Source organism: Rutidosis leptorrhynchoides, chromosome 3 (genome assembly GCF_046630445.1).
Source record: "Rutidosis leptorrhynchoides isolate AG116_Rl617_1_P2 chromosome 3, CSIRO_AGI_Rlap_v1, whole genome shotgun sequence".
Lineage (NCBI taxonomy): Eukaryota > Viridiplantae > Streptophyta > Magnoliopsida > Asterales > Asteraceae > Rutidosis > Rutidosis leptorrhynchoides.
Genome location: NC_092335.1, coordinates 372,839,851 through 372,858,486, shown reverse-complemented (window position 1 = coordinate 372,858,486; position 18,636 = coordinate 372,839,851). Strand labels below are relative to the sequence as shown.

Sequence of the window (18,636 nt, the reverse complement as noted above, 5' to 3'; positions counted from 1 at the left end):
AACACCCTTCGACATCCGAAACCCAAGTCGTACTCACCAAAGGATCCGGTTTCCCATCATACATAGGGGGTTTAGTCCTCATGAAGCTCTTAAGACAACGCTCCATTTCACCCCTATTTTGGAATTCGGAATACTTCCCATCCATTTCTTCTCGAAACGCCCTCATTTGCTCCGCAACGGCGGCCGTAACTCTAGCGTTAAATTCCGTGTTGTTCGTCTCGGTCTCGTTTCGCGTCGTCATTCTAAAGAATGCAAAACGATTAGTCCACGCACGTATAAAACGACACGCACAACACCCTTCCATCTTGCTAAACACTCGTCGTACATCACTTGTTAGACACGATTTGCACCCGTAATAAGGTCTGCAAGTTCTTATTACGCACGCACGCTGCATCGACTCGTTAGTACAACGACCGCCTCGCTCGATGCTATAAACAAACACAAACAAAATTCTACGCGATAGAAGCACACGCGAGAATTACACCACAACACAAATAATATATTAATAATATCCGCATTACTAATATAAACGTCAGTCGACCTATAAACAAGGCACTAACTAAACCCGTTCCTGACCCGTAATCCTACAAGTCCCGCAACAAATTACGCGCACACAAAAGTCTAAGTCTAGGCACCTATCTCAAGTCACCTAAATCCCTTAGACCATGCTCTGATACCACTTGTAACAACCCAAACCAAACCACGACAATTCCCGTTAAATTTTACAACAAAAAAAAAATTTCTGGTGCAGTTCAATTGCGCGGCGCGCCAGGTGGGTGCGCGGCGCGCCAAACCACCTGGCCAGCCCGCTGTCCCCGGAAGTCAATTTAACGAAAATGTTCGACTAGTTCCCGACATTTTTAGCCAAAACGCTTTCAACCATGAATTCATATATATAAAACTAGCACGTTTAATTAATAAAATTAAGTTTACGGAGTGGGTCCGACATCGACCCATATTACCACCTTAAGTACCAAAAATACAATTTTCAACTTTAAGATTTTAATACAAAACAAAGCCGAGCATGGCGATCGGGAATACACTACCCAATCCTAAACAATCCAAAAGCAAGTCACTAAAGCAACTATGCAAGTCTTCTAGTCCTCGCGCTTACCCGAGCCACCATCCGCATGCAATCTATAAAAAGAGTCAACAACGAGAGGGTAAGCTAATGCTTAGTGAATGATAATATACTACATACATATATATGTATAAAATGAATACGCCACACAAAACAAATACCGCATACCGAAGCATCCAAGTATAAAGCATCTACACTAAGCATACCGTACGATCTAAGCAACGAGCTAAAGATACAACACAAAAGATAGTCCAACAACGACAAAGTAAACATCGCCAAATAGCTACACCCGGAGGGTTAGCTACAACACAACAACACATTAATATAATACAATAATAATAATACACAAGGTTAACCCCTTAACCTCAATCACACGAACATTGGCCGAACAACCCGAGCCTTGTGAATTCGCACAACCCGAAATTCACTTCTCAACCATAAGATGACCGAACAACCCGAGTCATCGTGAATCCGCACTACCCGAGATCCACTACCTCAATAAGGTGACCGAACAACCCGAGTCACCATGAATCCGCACTACCCGAGATTCATTTCTCATTACTAAAGCCCACGGTCACGGGATTATAAAATCCACCACATCGGGGTCATCCACAACACAACCATATCAACCCTTCGCCATTTGGGTTATAACAACCAAATCACAACCATGTGTGATAATGTGCACACAAAATGTGCACCTCGGCAAATATGGTCAACCAAAATGCACAACTGTGCCAATTGGACTTATACACAAGTCCATCAAGTCCACCTATATGTGAAGTGAGCTCTATAACCGAGAATCACTTCACCCGACCCGCACCCATCCTACGCATACATATGCACATAGGATATTATCACTCACCTTGAAGTCTTGAAGAAAGCTTCCAAGTAATCCGCAACTCGTCAATGGAAAGTACCTATTCCATTATCACAAATATCACAACACAATTAGGATGGATTTACAAACCACCCAATTCGACCCTTAGTGCAATTTCGACCCAAATGCACTTCCAAGCACAAACCGTATCCGAACTAACCAATAATCACTAACACAAGTGAGAATGGTCATAATATGCTAAATAAACCCGAACTCAAGTGTTAAACACGTGTCATACCCATTTTGACACTTAAACCCTAATTTTGACCCATAAAGGTCAAAATCTCATCCTTTACAAGTTTGACACCAAAACACATTTAACTCGGTTTAATACTTCAACTTAATCCATTTTAGGTTTATAAACCTCATTAATTCGCCAATCGGGTCATAATTACCACCAAAACCTAATTTGACCCAAAGTCACAATTAGTCACCCAAATTACCCTAAATGGGTTCCAATACTTCCATAATCACTAATCCAAGTGATTAAACTCCAAACCAAAGCCTAATCAAGGCCAAAACGTCATCCAACCCAAAACCCGCCAAGTGACAAGAATAACTAGTCACCATAAACCCATTTCATCACCTAAGTGGGTTACTCAACAAATTAACTCAAAACCCTAAATTGAATATCAAGTTAAACAAATGAAATTCGGAGTTTGAGCTTACCAATACCACCACAACGTAGCTAGGAACGAGGAGAACAACTTTAAAACCCGAGACTTTGAACGATTCGAGCTTCTTCCTCACCAAAACCTTCAATCTCTCTCTAAACCTCTCTCTCTCTCTCTAAGAATGGATGAAGATGATGAGTGGATGTGAATGGGATCCAAAACTGATCTAAACTAGCTCATAAGCCTCACAAATCCGGCCCCATGTGATTTTACCCTTTTACCCCTCATTAAAGCAATTAAAAATAAAGAGGGTTCTGTCAGCAGCAATCGGCGCGGCGCGCCCCAACCCTGCGCGGCGCGCAACACAGCTGAACCAGATTCCTTTGCATATTAATTCCATATAAATATTAAACGAAGCCCGATCTCATATGTCTTTTATAAACAAGTATACAAAATAAATATTCGGGTCTTACAGTATCTCACTTTTTGACACGTAATCAATCTCTTCAATTTTGATCATCCTTCATTCTGCAATTTTCCTTGTGCTTATGAATTTCCGATTATACATTGACCTTCTTTCATTCGGAGGAGGATTGTAGATTCCCTTTCCTTTGCTCGTCAATATAAAGTAGCACTTCAACTTAATTCAAAGTGTACGTACACATGACTCAATTGTGTAACAATGTTTTACAAACTTAGTTAATCAAAAGCACAAGAGTGTTTTAATGTTAACTTCATTCACATTCTCACCCTCTTTTGGTGGAAACATTTTTGCAAATGTATAAATGCTTATTTTCACAACGTTCATAAATGAGAATGATTTGCAAACTAGTTTATCATCAATACCTAGTGTTTTGATGTTAACATTCTCACCTAGGGAGTTTACTCCTTATTTATTCCATCCACCAATGTGGGACAAGTAACCATATCATTTTTCTATCAAAAATAAAACTAACAGGCCTAGGAAGGTCCATGGCGAGGAGATGAGAAAATTCTATGTTGAAACACTTCGATTTGGTTTCTTTGGTTTCCTCCGGGTGGGTTGGTTGTTATGTTTTGTTTTTTAGTAGTCGGTGTAGTTTTTCCCTTAATTTGGGTTTGTTAGTGTGAATTTCGTTCCAATTGTCAATTTTTCTTTTACTTTACTTTGGTAGTTTTGAAGTGATTTTGTCAGTAGTTTGATTTTGTGTGCTGTTCGTGTAGTGCTCGGTTCATTTGTATCTTGTCTTGCTTTCACCTTTATCCAAAAGATGAGGTGCGTTAGTTTATGAAAAGTTTAGTTTTTCCTAGGGGTGAGGGGTTGGGGCAAGTTGAGGCCAAAACCACACCCATAATCGTTATTGGGGTTAACTAATTTTTTTAACCTTTGGGTGCGGTTAAAAGCGGTTTCGTTAATTTGATTAACGATTAATTTTAAAATGGTTAATTTGGTTAACCATTTACGGAAAAAAATTAATTTAATATGTCTGTTTCTATACTACATAAATAACATTTTAGTATGAGACTAGGTCATTGTCTCATATTTCTAATAAAAAATAAGAGTAAATCAATGTCGTTTTTACACTTCAAATTGATGCAAAAGACAATAAATAATTAGACAAAACATAAGTTCACATAAATTTTTTAATAAATAAACTTTCTTTCAAACTTTATTCTCCCTCTATTCGAGAGTCATAGATCAAAGTGTCTTTCATTGATGTGTTTCCGTTTTGCATAATTTATATGTATGCTTAACTTTTCCTAACTTAAAAGTCAAAATATTGTTACACATTGATCTACAAGGTTTAATATTTTAACATGTTGATCATCTTCCATAAAAATGATCATATATAAAATATTAAATGGTGCGGGTGCGGTTAATTCGGTGCGAGTACCTATTATTTCCATAACCGACCCACAAAGTGCAGTTAATTCAAAAGTGTTAACCAAACAAGCCGTTATCCATTTGATTTGGTTATTTTGGTGCGGTATTATCGGTTAATATAATTACAGTTTGGTTAATGTGATTTTTTGCTCACCAGTAGTTTTTTCAAAAAAGAAAAATCATACGAATTTTAAGGGAAAAGTATATGAAAATGCATTGAACTTTCACCAAATTTCTATTGTATGCATCCAATTTTTAGATCTCATATTGTATGCATTCAACTTTTAAATTTCTGCTATTGTATGCATTTAACCTATTATAGCAGGTAACTTTTAGGTCACCACAATTTCAAAATTACATCTTTGGTCCCTCACGTTTGTCAAATATTACATCAATTATTTTTTCTAGACAAAATTACATCGTTGATCCTTCTTCACCTTTCTTCACATTCTTTCATCTTCTACCCTTCTTCATCCTCTTTCATTTCCATCCTTTTTTCCAACTTTTTTCCAAGATTATATAAAGAATCGTAAAATCAACTTCTTTACCAACTAAAAAATCTGAGGTACATTGATTTTATGATTCTAATTATAATTTTGGATACGTCTTCCATGGTGTTCAAAAGCCTCAACCACGTCACTAATTATGTCTTGCCCAATCTTCTTAAAAAGACAGTCACCATTACCATCTGTGGCGGAACTTGAATATATTTCTTGAAGGGGCGAAAGTGATTTTATGTGTAAAACTTATTTAATAAACAAAAGTATAATTATAATTACACGGAGTAATACATACATTATATTAATATACAGTTAACTCTATAATACTCTATAATCACACTTAGAAAAACATGGTTTTGAATCTGAAAGAGATTTTTTGAAATTTACCAGAAGCATTTTTGAACCCAAGAAGATGAAAATGGATGAAAATGAAAGAAGATGAAGAAGGGTAGAAAATGAAAGAAGATCAAAAATCACACTTAGATCAACGATGTAATTTTATCTAGAAAAACAATTGATGTAATATTTGACAACATGAGGGACCAAGGATGTAATTTTGTAATTGTGGTGACCTAGAAGTTACCTGTTATAATAGGTTAAATGCATACAGTAGTAGATCTAGTGAATGCATATTTGGTGAAAGTTCAATCCATTTTCATATATTTTTCCAAAATTTTAACACCCTGCTAAGTTTTGTAGAAATCGACCTGGCCCGAATATAACTTACGGGTAGTTTGAACCCACGCCAAGGGTTTAAATTTCGGGTGCTGATTCGTACACAAATTACTTTTAGCCCTACATAACCAAATTAATATTTTGAACCATTTTATCCTTCACAATCATACACTATCATTTTACCCATACATAACTAGGAGGGTAAAATAGTTCAAAATATTAATATTAATATTAATATGGTTATGTATGTCTGTACAAATCAATACCCTTAAATTTCTAGGGCAAACACCAGATACTTCTAGCGCGCGCACAAACACAGTCCCTCTGTGTGCCGATCTCACATTCCATTTTCACTCGATTTCATTTTATCGATCTAAAACCCTAATTAGGTCACATATTCACGAAAATGGCGCTAGCGTTCGATGAATACGGGCGGCCGTTCATCATACTGCGTGAACAAGAAAGCAAAAGTAGATTAAGAGGTATAGATGCTCAAAAAGCTAACATCGCCGCCGGCGTTGCAGTTTCTCGCATCCTCCGTACATCTCTTGGCCCTAAAGGCATGGACAAGATGCTTCAGAGTCCCGATGGCGATATCACTATCAGTATATATACTAATTCCTATATTTCATTATATATGTTTATACATTTATATTTTTTGTTTACTATGCGTGTGATTAGTATAGAATATAATGTTGTGATTTTGGTTTATGTGTTGGTATATTATTAGGTATTTGTTTGGTTTGATTGCGTTTGGATCTTATATTATTTGATAGGGTTCTAGAGCTTTATTTATGTATGTAGGTTTACCTGAAATTTAAATTGTTTGTTTTAAACTTTAAATCAGGCTATTACATGTATTCAGCTATCTGTTGTTTTAAGTGTATGTATGTATATTTATTGCCCTTAAAAAAGTGTATGTATATGGCTTCTTCTGACTCTTGAAATAGTGTTTTGAAGATGTGACATTTTATATGGTTGCCAATTCAACAACAAAATCATATATGTGATGAAAAAGTAACCGGATAATTGTGATAGTAATAACTGAAGTTCAATACATACAATAGTTAGTTTTCAAGTAGGATACGTACAATAGAATTCTGGTAATATATTACTTTACATTTAGAAACACTAAATTTATGATTTTGAGAGTGTACATATATACTTGGAGTACTTCAATGCCATCGAGTTTAATTTTATAGACTCTAAGTTAGAATCGACTATAGAATCATCGTTTAGTTTAACATATTTTCTTCTTTAGCAAATGATGGTGCAACAATATTGGAGCAAATGGATGTTGACAATCAAATTGGAAAACTTATGGTTGAACTTTCACGAAGTCAAGACTATGAGATTGGTGACGGTACAACTGGTGTAGTTGTTATGGCTGGGGCACTATTAGAACAAGCAGAGAAGCTGTTAGAACGTGGAATTCATTCGATTCGTGTTGCAGAGGGATTTGAAATATCTTCAAGGATTGCTGTTGATCATCTAGAACGTATAGCAGATAAGTTTGATTTCAGCACCACAAATATAGAACCTTTGGTTCAAACTTGCATGACTACCTTGTCCTCTAAAATGTATGTATGATTTCCTTTATTAATATTTATATTTATTTTAAATATTACTGCACTGTTTAATCTAATTGTGGTATATTTTCTCAGTGTTAACCGGTGCAAACGTAGCTTGGCTGAGATAGCTGTGAAGGCAGTTATGGCAGTTGCTGATTTAGAGAGGAAAGATGTTAATTTGGATCTTATTAAAGTGGAGGGGAAAGTAGGTGGCAAATTGGAGGATACCGAACTTATTTACGGAATACTTGTTGATAAAGATATGAGTCATCCACAAATGCCAAAGGAAATAAACGATGCAAAAATTGCCATTTTGACTTGCCCATTTGAGCCACCAAAGCCCAAGACAAAGCATAAGGTTGACATTGATACGGTTGAAAAGTTCCAAACTTTACGTAAGCAAGAGCAGAAGTACTTTGATGATATGGTTCAACAATGCAAGGTTAGTTGATATTGCAATGTTAAAGAACAATTTTTTAGATGTTTGTCTATGTGGTGAGTGATGCAGTTTTATTATATTTTCAGGATGTAGGGGCAACTTTGGTGATATGTCAATGGGGATTTGACGATGAAGCAAATCACTTATTGATGCATAGAAACTTGCCAGCTGTCAGATGGGTTGGTGGCGTAGAATTGGAGCTTATAGCAATAGCAACTGGTCTGTGCTTATTTTTTATCATCTTATTATAACAAAGATTGGTTTATATATAATGTGACTACAGGTTTAAAATGGTAACCGCTTCATTTATTTTTATTTTTCAATTTTGTCTTGTGCAGGTGGAAGAATTGTTCCGAGGTTTCAGGAACTTACACCTGACAAATTAGGAAAGGTAATTTTTAGCTCTTGTTTTGTCATTCATTTTTATACCATTTTTAAGCCTGTGTGTGTTCATGCTGTGACAGGTGATATCACTTCTACTTAACATGTGATTGTTGACATTTATTTTTACTTTTTCATTTCGTTATATATCATTATCATTACTTTTTCTTTTTATGGACAGGCTGGTTTGGTTAGAGAAAAGGCATTTGGTACCACTAAAGATCGGATGCTTTATATTGAGCATTGTGCAAACTCAAGGGCTGTAACAATATTTATTCGCGGGGGTAAGTTGTAACCTAGTGTATATATATTCATTTTTTTTTTCATCATATCATAGACTATGCTGGGTTGTTAGAACTTTTAACGTTTCTTCATGGCATTACGTTATTCAATCTATACATATATAAAAAAAAAATCTGTTTATATCGTTTTGTGATGAATCAGGTAACAAGATGATGATAGAGGAGACTAAACGCAGTCTCCATGATGCGTTGTGTGTAGCTAGGAATCTCATCCGCAATGACTCGATTGTATATGGTGGTGGTGCAGCTGAAATTTCATGTTCGATTGCTGTTGAAGCTGCTGCTGATAAATACCCAGGAGTTGAACAGGTACAGTTTGTAATTTCTATGTATGTATTGACGTGTGAAGAAATGAAGTTGTGAATGTGGGTCCCATGTACTTGGTGTATAGCTAGTGTCATATTGTTGATACTGTTTTGAAAGTTACTCATCTTATATATGTTAATATTTGCTGAATAATTGTCTATTTTTGTCGACAGTACGCTATCAGGGCTTTCGCAGATGCTTTGGATGCTGTACCTATGGCTCTTGCAGAAAATAGTGGTCTGCAACCCATTGAAACACTGTCTGCAGTGAAAGCTCAGCAAATCAAGGTACTGGCAGTTTTTAGTGTGGGTCAAATTGGTTGGGTCGATACTGATTTGTGTTGTTTGTCTATATATGAACCTAATATCAATATACAAGTAATGTATATATGTGTATATGTATATGCATATGTATATGTATTAATATTATTTAAGAAGCTAATTAAACCATCCAGGCATAGCCTGGGTGGCCACCAGGACTTCCAATGAAGCAAGAGGTCACGGGTTCGATTCCCTTCAAGGCAAATACCTTGGGGCGAGCTCCATTTAGTGACTGATTGACTAGAGGATGCTTTGCCTGGTAGCGGTGGAGGCCTGGCTTGCCGTTTACCCGGGGTTTACCAACTAGAGGGGAGCTATTATGGCTCGTCGCTAGGGGGGTTCCTCGTTAAAAAAAAAAAAAAAAAAAAAAAAAAAATCTAGTTCATATATCTAATGATGTGCATACTCACACGCTCCACATAAACGCATTACACGTGTCCTGCACGTGCATAATTCATGCTTACAACTTCACAATGCACCATAAGTAGGACGCGCCCATACCCGTTAGGTGCTAGTAGTGGGCACACCTACTAAGCTAACATTATCAGTGCCAAAATGGCAGAAGCCTGGATCAAGAACCACAATGTTCAGTTGCGAACAGTACCATGCATGGTTGGCACGATCCTAACATTTTACGATCTGCAGATGTTGATGGGACCGCTTCCACTTTTTCAGCTATAACCAATCAAATAGTACAACCTAGCAGGCACATGCTCCTTTTGTCCTATTACGTGACACTAAAGGACAAAGGGTTCGATATAAATAGGGCATCAAACCCTCATTACAACACACGTTACATTCATTACATTCCACACACACACACATTTGCACTTACGATTACATCATCATCACCATCATCAAAACTCTAATCAGCCATCGGAATCTTAACGACTTAAGCTTTCTTTAACGGTTACAGGGAACGTTCTATGAACATAAATCCTAACACCTCATTTGAGCCATCAATACCGGCTAGCGCGATGATGATGGGTCGACGTTTAACCACTTCTAACAGATATCATCATCTCACATTGGAGTTATTCACGGTACTCTGTACCGTAGAGTTAAACTCGAATAACCCATTAAATCCCCCTCTTTTGTTGACCGAGTGTAATCAGAACCCTAAGGATCTAATCTATGCCTGATCAATATCTTTATTTGACATGAATATGGAGTTTGGAGTACGTGATTACCAAGGTTGCAACTCAGGGATTAATTGGATCGTACATTTTATATAAGAAGCCCATAACATAAATTTTAACATAATAGTCTAAAAACATAAACATAATCGTTTATTTGTTCAATAACTTTAAAATTCTAGTGTTATTATAACTTCATATTAAAATTAAATTGTTGGCCCATTTTGACTTTGACTGACTTTGACTGACTGATTTTGACCTGTTCACCGACGTTGCCTGATTAAGTAAACAAATTTTGGTAAATTGGATCGGTCCATTCTTAAAAACGAGTAGTTAAAAAATAGTATTCGGGTAATAATTGGGGTTTTTTTACAGTAGTAGTGATTACACTTTTGCCAAGATTAAACTTCTAAACCCCATTCAATTCTCTTTTTTGTGTCTTTACCCCTAAGAAATACTTATGGTTTAGCACGTGGGTTCTTTCTTTCGAGTACATATTATTATGTTAAGTGGTTGCATTTGGTAGACACATTTAACATATCTGGTTGCATTTGTAGGAAAACAACCATTGCTGTGGTATAGACTGCAACGACACTGGCACCAATGATATGCGTGACCAGAATGTATTTGAAACCCTTATCGGAAAGCAACAGCAGATATTGCTTGCTACACAAGTTGTGAAGATGATCTTGAAGATTGATGACGTCATTTCTCCATCTGAGTATTGACATTAAGGTTGCTAGCACCAAGTTTTGGTTTGTTACGTAGAACATCGCAACGAATTTATTACTGTGAAACCTATTTCATGCATTTTGTAGTTGGGTGTAGTCTTGTTTTGCTGTGTGGTTTTCTGTTGCTGTTCTTTTTCGCTCATGTTCGTTTTATTTCGAGATAGGTACGTTTTATTGTTTTTTAAACAGGCAACTGTTTTCTATGCTTTGATATGTCATTGCTTATGCATCTGTTGCAATTGGTATAAAAGATCTTTACTTGTTTCTCCCTTGATATTAATTTGAGATATTATCTTTCCAATTAATTTAATATTGCACAAAGATGGTCTTTACCCCAAACATTCATACGTTTTATTTTTAAATTACACTAACCATATGTGAGTTACTTAGAAGTACATTGATCATCCCACTCATGACCGTTATAAAGTTCGTTAAGTCTGGTCATTTGAGTGTCTCCTCTTGCTAATTGTTGGGAAGATCAAGAAAGGCTTTGGAATCGTTACCACGGATTCCACTAGATGATGCCATTGCGTTGTAGGTACTAAGCTAAATATTTTTGTATATCCGGTTGATAAATTGATATACGGAGTATAACTTTTAGGTGTGAAACTTGAAGAATGGAAATTCAATTTCGCCTAGCAATCGTATGTTTTGTTATTTTCCCTCGGTTAGTGTCTTCTTACCTTACCATATAAAGCACCCGGAGTGGACAATGTGTCACCATCAAAATTACTTGGCGTCGCTGTTTTGGGTTGTCTCCCCAACTCCCGATAGCCATCATTGAATTTTGCCGGCTTGCTTGAAATATATATTTTTTTCTTTAAAAAAGAAGGAATGAAGGTTTGAAAATAGCTGAAGTGTTCAGGGTGAAGAAAATAATGGAATGTGCATGGTATTTTAGATTTAGAATGGACTTCCTGAAGTTCATTGGGCCATATTTTTATACAATGGGTTAATTATAATTCTAGGTATTCTGGGCTCATTATAAAATAACCGGCTCAAATGTGTAGCTTTTTAAATGAGCTTTTCACCTAAATGCCCGTTTTTTCAAATATTTTTTCCCTCGGAACCCACAAAATAAAAAACTTTTGAGATTTTACCCGCACAAGACGCAGGCGTGCTGATCATAATTTGAACCCCACAGCCTCTAGCACGCCTCTAGTGCGGCTTGTTGGTGGCACTGGATGTTGGCGTGCTACATATTTTCTTGTTTTTGATTGTTTCAATTCCTTATTTATTTTAAAGTATTTTTTATCCATTATTTCACTCAACTTCCAATCATATTTTAAAACATCTGATGAAACATGACTAGGAACTTCGAAATCAACAGGTTTAATTCACACAAAGGCGGAATTAGTGAATCAAATCATTCTAGTGAATATTGTGCTTTTTGGGATTAATTTAGTCAAACCACAACAATGGATTGTGTGATTAGATTAACACCTAGAGCTATTATTCACCTCTTGAGTGATTTGGGTTGAGAGAGAATCGGATAAGGCTACCAGATCTGAGTGATGTGTGTGTAATGAGAGGCTTGACCTAAAATGAAGAGCATAACACTTATATACCCCTGCTGTTGAGTCAACCGTGCGAGTCAGCCGTCACTCGTACGAGTGGGCTTCCTCAGCCGTACGGGTGATCACTCACTCGTGTATGTATACTCAGATTAGATTTGTGACTCAGCTCAGCTCAACCGTGCGTATGAGCTTGTCAGCCGTACGAGTGAGACTTCACTCGTCCGTCTGACAGAGTCTAATTATGTCGGACATCCTTATCGCGTTCCTGCAGTACCTGTAACCACATATAAACACAGATAGGATAATAACGAGCGACCATGGTAGCCCATAAACTAAAGTACTGTTCACAAACGTAAGCTAGATGTCTAGGGACTTACAGAAAATGCATCAACAACTCCCCCTAGGACCTAGAACATCGATTACAATAAAGTAAACGTTCGTGAAATACATAAAAGTCCAAAAGTAACATTAGTTTAACATCAATTACATATCCAGATTCTCCCTCTCGCATAAATACATCATCAAAAACAAAATACAAACTAGCAATACAGTATCCGACAGGATTCAGTTGGCCTGAGCTTGGTTTGAGCTTTGAGCATCACTTTCTCTGTTGAGGTATGCATAGTAGACATCGATCACACGTTGATATCTCATAGCTTCCTCCCTTTTATCATCTCTGAACATAATGTGATGGCGATGAAGTGTCTCCACATCAAATCTCGACAAGTTTCTCAGCCACATAGGATCTAGAATCCTCACATTGTCAAACTGTATGCTTCCATCTTCTTTCTCAATTGCAGTCAGGATCACTGCTTCTTCCGACAATTCGTCATAGAACCACCATATGAAGTTTTTACATATATCCTTGGGTAAGGGCATCAACGGAGATTGTTTCATGTACTTGGCTGGACGGAACTTAACAACGCGAACAGTTCCACCTTCTGAATTTAACTTTGTTGGGTGTATGGAAAACCTGGCGGCTGTTGACTTAAAGAAATCCCATTTTCCTGTCTTGTACTCATATATGAGTTTTCTCTTAAACAACCTGGAAAGGTCACTATCTTCAGCGTTCAACATCTTCAGCTTCGCAAGTTGCATGATCTCAAAGTAAGGTAGAGTTTTGAAGTGACTCGGTCTTGCCATATAATCAACTCCTCCTTCCCTCTTGATCGTAAAATAATTTATCTCCTTGAAGTAACCCCAGCTCAAAATTTTACCCTTGGAATACTTCTTGGTTCTCTTTCCCTTTTCATAGAAACTGAAAAACTTTGGCTCGAGTTCTGGCTTATTCATCTGATCAGGGTTAACAACGTTCTGTTTCCACCAACTCTGACGGATCTCATCTTCTTCAACGTTTCTGTTAACTTTAACCCTATTACGTTCGAACCACTTATTAATCTCATTCCATACCTCGGCTTTAGCTTGCTCGGCTCGGAGTTTCTTCTTCTTCAGCTCAGTCTCTTTTCTTTCTTTCTCAACGAGCAGTTTCTCATGTCGGATTCTCTTATTCCTTTCCATTAACACATCAACTTCCTTGATTTGCTCCTTGTATACCTTCCTCGCCTCTTCTAATTCATTTAACCTCTTTGTTTTCACCTCACTACTCAAATTGAAAAAGCCACTTAAGGTATTGAGTGACGGATTCGAGTAGGGCTCGAGCGAAGGCATAACAATGTCAACTTCTTCTTCTTCATCATCTTCTTCATCTTCATTCTCAGATTCTGTCACCAATTCATCTTCGGATTCAACAATCACATCCTCTTTCACATTATCCTTACCAACAGAATCTTCACTCTTTTCATCCGCAAACAAATTATCAAAATCACTTAAGTCAATATTTTGGATTGATTCGGGAGGGACATTAGCAGCTGGCTCTTCTTGTGGAGCCTTGACTTCAGCTTCAACTGTCTCTGCATCCTCTGTATCGTTTTCACTGTCGTATGCCAGAGCAGCAAGCTGTTCCACTGGAAAATCACTTGGAGGAACTCCCCCTTTTCCGCATCATCAAAAACATTTGAATAATTCATATAATATTCAGCAGTAAAGAACTCACCATATTCATTAAAGCTTCGAATATGTATCACTAACGGTATTTTAAAAGAGGGTCCTCCAGTTCCAGCATCTTCTTCATCATCTTTCTCGTCATCACCACCCAAATCAGAGGAATATTCTTCTCCTCTATCCTTAATCAACTTTGTTTTACCAGAGGTAAGTAATTCGATCTTATTGTTCATCTCCTTCAACTTCTCCTTGTTCTCACTCTTAATCGCCAATATCTTCTTCTTCAACTTCTCCGTCCTACCCTTCTGACGATTCATTCGATTCCATAATCTCTTGTTTTCTTCCACTAACGACTCAATCTTTGCTTCACTGATCTTCTTCTCCTCAGTGGCTTGATTCTCTAGATTGGTTATTTTTGTGATCAAATACAATAGTAGATTTTGCTGTGTCTTGAATTCGGATGACGTGACCTGAGGTGTTGTGGTGGAGGGTCTTGGTGAGGTAACAGCGGCTCTAGCGTCCTTCATGAAACCGGAAGGTTGTCTCTGAGCTTGTTGTTTAGAACCTCCCTAAGATGACCTCTGAGATGAGTCATAATTGTGTTTAGTTCTCTTCTCCTTCTTCTTGGGTTGTTCGGAAGTCATTGCTTCTTTCCCTTTCCTCTTTCTTTGGATCAAACTAACATCCTCTTCTGTTGCTTCATCATCATCACCATCATTAACATCAACATTATCATCATTTCCTCTTTGAGCTTCACCAGTTGCTCTTTGAGTATCACCTCCACCTTCCTCCTCATCAGTAACTTCATAGTTAGAGTCGGAATCGTCATTTCTCCAAGCATTAACAGCTGGACATCTATAATTCTCCTTGATGAGATGGCAAACAAGCTTTCTGTTAAAATCAGGTTTCAAACCCTCGTTTCTTGTTTCCTCCATTCTCCGAAAAGTTATCGGATTCATTGGTTTAAGGTGAATTATATCCTCTTCAAGCTTTGGTAAATCTGGTGCAGCGTCATTTATAATCATTTGAAGAAAACGAGCATAGATAAGATATCTCTGAGTAGAACTGAAAAGATTCTCTTTGAAGTAGTAGAAGACGAATCCTGAGAAATCGTATGGAGCCCTTAGGACAAGTGCCACAAACATACTCTGCACTTTCTCGTTCAACTTATCAAACCCAGCTTTGCGTCCACTCAAGCAATGCATGATCACATGAGCAAGATATCGAAACTGTGGAGGCAGAAGTGTCTTCATCAGTTCAGACTTACCAGCAATGTAGCCAGAATAGGCGCATCTCTTAAAGCATCCGTGAATTCTCTCACGATTGATTGTCATGTGGGAGCAGTTCTCATCGTCAAAACCCAAAATCTTCCTTATCACAGTCTTAGAGACAATGATCTCATGCCATTGAACGGTACTGACTATCTTAGTCTCATCTTCCGATACATCAAGTGCCGCATTTCTCCAGAATTCTCTTTGATGACTGTAGTAAGCCGTGCAATGAGTAGAAATAGCAGTATGTATCCTTGATCGCTGAAGAAAAGCTATAATCTCTTTAAAATGATCACCTCTCTCTAGAGTAGTGTCATAGAGGGCGACTTGATTGTTGAGCTCTCCCTTCTCTAGAATAATCTCTTGTTGAGCAGGTGGGTTAACGGGATTCACTTGAGGATTTACTTGCTCCCCCTGTCCTTCTAGGTTCACAACTGGGACATTGACTTGGTGTTCTGCCATTGATGATTTCTTAACAAACTGAAATAGCAGCAGAAATGTTAGAAATACAACCCATATATCATAAAACATCAAAGCATTTGCATCAAAGTGTCAGAAACTTGTTAATAGGACAAACAATGCGAGTGATACTGTCACACGTGTGGCTGAGGGATTAGACGTGCGAGTAACAGTCACTCGTGCCACTGTTGACTCGTTTGAGCAGTAATATGGTTTCAGACAAGGTACACGGTTGAGGCAACATTTATAAGCGAGTGAGTCAACCGTGTGGTGAATCGTGTGGTGACTCGTGGGGCTAAGCACACGTGTCAGCTCAGTCAAGCGAGTGAGCAACCAAATCAAATCGAACGAGTGAGCTCAAAGGTTCACATGGTTGATCATCAACCGCGTACTGACTCGTGCGAGTCATGTCTCACGCGTGCGAGTGATGTCACTCGTGCATGTCTGATGAAACCGATATTAAATGCATTATTTAAATCACTGAGATTACATGTTTGATCGTTTTAGGAGCCGATTTACATCACAATAGCAAGTGTAGGTTCCGATTAACACAAAATAATAACAAATAACGATCAATACACACTTCAATTTGACAAAATTCAACTTATAAACCCTTAGGGTTTTGATACATTCAAACAATAAATTAACATACTAAAACTTGATGAAATTATACCTAGATGATGGCGCTGTGGTCGGCTTAATGTGCTTAACAAACGCTGCGGTGGAAAACTGAATTGGTGATGATCGATTTTAGAGAGAAAAAGTGGGTGGAGAGTGCAAGAGTGAGCGACTGTGCTCAGCTCTCCCTATTTATACTCTCGTTATCAACCGTACGGTTGATCACACGATTCATCATCATCCGCGCGTCTCACATAATCACTCGTGCGTGTGACCCAGATGTCTTAGGACATTTTAGAACAAGGTCATCTGTACGGTTAACCTCACACGTGTGGTTACTCGTACGGTTCACACATCAGTTGTGCGAGTGAGCCACTTAGGCAATTTCAAATTTTCAAATTTTCACTAACTTAGGATTTCGACTCGATTGGAAATCTTAGAGCTAACTAGCACTTTCAATTTGAGTCATAAATCACTAACCCATCAAGAAATGATCATTAACACTTAGGTATATCAAAAATCTTAACCACAACAAGGTTATTACTCTAAACATTCTGTTTCACATGAGTAAGTCCTACAGTGTAATGTCATCTTAAGTTCACTAATACCTTAAATCATTAAAATCCTTCAAATAATCACTAGCTCTACAAACTTCTATCTTGTGGATTTGGTTGCCAAAAATATCTTGATCTCGACAAGGTTCTTTCAGATGTTATTTTGCATTCAGAGGATAATCAGAAAACAAAAGAATGAATGAAATCTTTATAAATTTTCTGAGATATAATGTCATGCAACTAAAAATATGCAAATAAAAGACATTCTACCATGAAGTGCAATAACATGCAAAACCAAAATCTTTTTGTTGTTTTACAGTTTTCAATGCAAGCTATTTAATAAACAGATAAGCAAGGTATACAAATCCACATTCTTTTTGTGAGCAAGATGATTAACAATTTAAAAATGGATCAGAACTGACATATTGAATCAACTTCTGTTGTTCATTCCTAATTATCCAGTCTATGTCTATTATCATGCAATTACTGATATCAATCCTCATTAAACATGAACATATTCATTCCGGACACTTCGACAATCATGTTGGCATTAATTACTTGAATACTATAAAGCAGTGATTTTTGAGATCACGCTAAGTTCATTGATCCTTGATTATTTCATCACTTATGATTTTGCGTTTTTATTAGGTTGTCAATTCATTACGCATAACTTTCCGTTATCTCTTTCCATGTACTTCATTCAAATTGAACAGGATGGTTCTCACAGCATTTTGAATAACACTGTCAGCCTTTGGCTTCTACCAATGTGTTGACAATCTTCAATCTAGTTGGTTCGGCAGATCTTAGGATATATTGGATTATCCGAATAGGCGCATTATTTACCGTGGGGATTGGTCTACAGTTAAAGCAGACTTGCCTGATGACCAGTCGTCACACGAAATAAATCTCAAGGCCCTTAACTTCTTTATGTTCAAGTTGACATGGAAAACGGAATCGAAAGTTAAACTTTCATATATATGTTATTTAGAGTATATCTAGATAAGTATCTTTTCAACTTACAGTCTTAATAGGTATAACTCTAAATTGCAGACGACAAGAATCTTGATAGTTCAGTGTGAACATCGTGATTAAACAATTCAAGCTGCACGGGGGCGTCACACTAAGAATGATCTGAGTTCTTTATGAGCACATCATGAATCAGCATTCTTCATACTTTCAGGACTTTGCCATCTTGATACGCCAATTATTTTTGACTTTGATTTTCTTTTGATATTTCTTTTTCAACATATCACTGTCTTTTGATATATTGATTTTGAACGCCATCATGAATGGATTTTCCATTGTTATGCATGAACTCATGTTTCTTTGTTGTGTGCTCAGATCACTCGGAGGTGTTCTCCCTTAAATGCTTGAACGGTCCGCAATAAGGAGTTATACTTTTCAACCTTAAGCGAGAAG

General features: G+C 37.3%; 1 protein-coding gene across 1 annotated transcript; it reads left to right on the top strand.

The window, feature by feature from the left end:
• The first annotated feature begins 5,896 nt into the window (after window positions 1–5,896).
• On the top strand, window positions 5,897–11,004 carry LOC139897635 (T-complex protein 1 subunit epsilon-like). Its single transcript, XM_071880330.1, has 9 exons — window positions 5,897–6,216; window positions 6,873–7,191; window positions 7,276–7,624; window positions 7,708–7,840; window positions 7,960–8,012; window positions 8,184–8,286; window positions 8,447–8,613; window positions 8,784–8,897; window positions 10,624–11,004. The coding sequence occupies exons 1-9, from the start codon at window positions 6,018–6,020 to the stop codon at window positions 10,792–10,794; spliced, it is 1,608 nt and encodes a 535-aa protein (XP_071736431.1). The 5' UTR covers window positions 5,897–6,017; the 3' UTR covers window positions 10,795–11,004.
• Window positions 11,005–18,636: the final 7,632 nt, after the last annotated feature.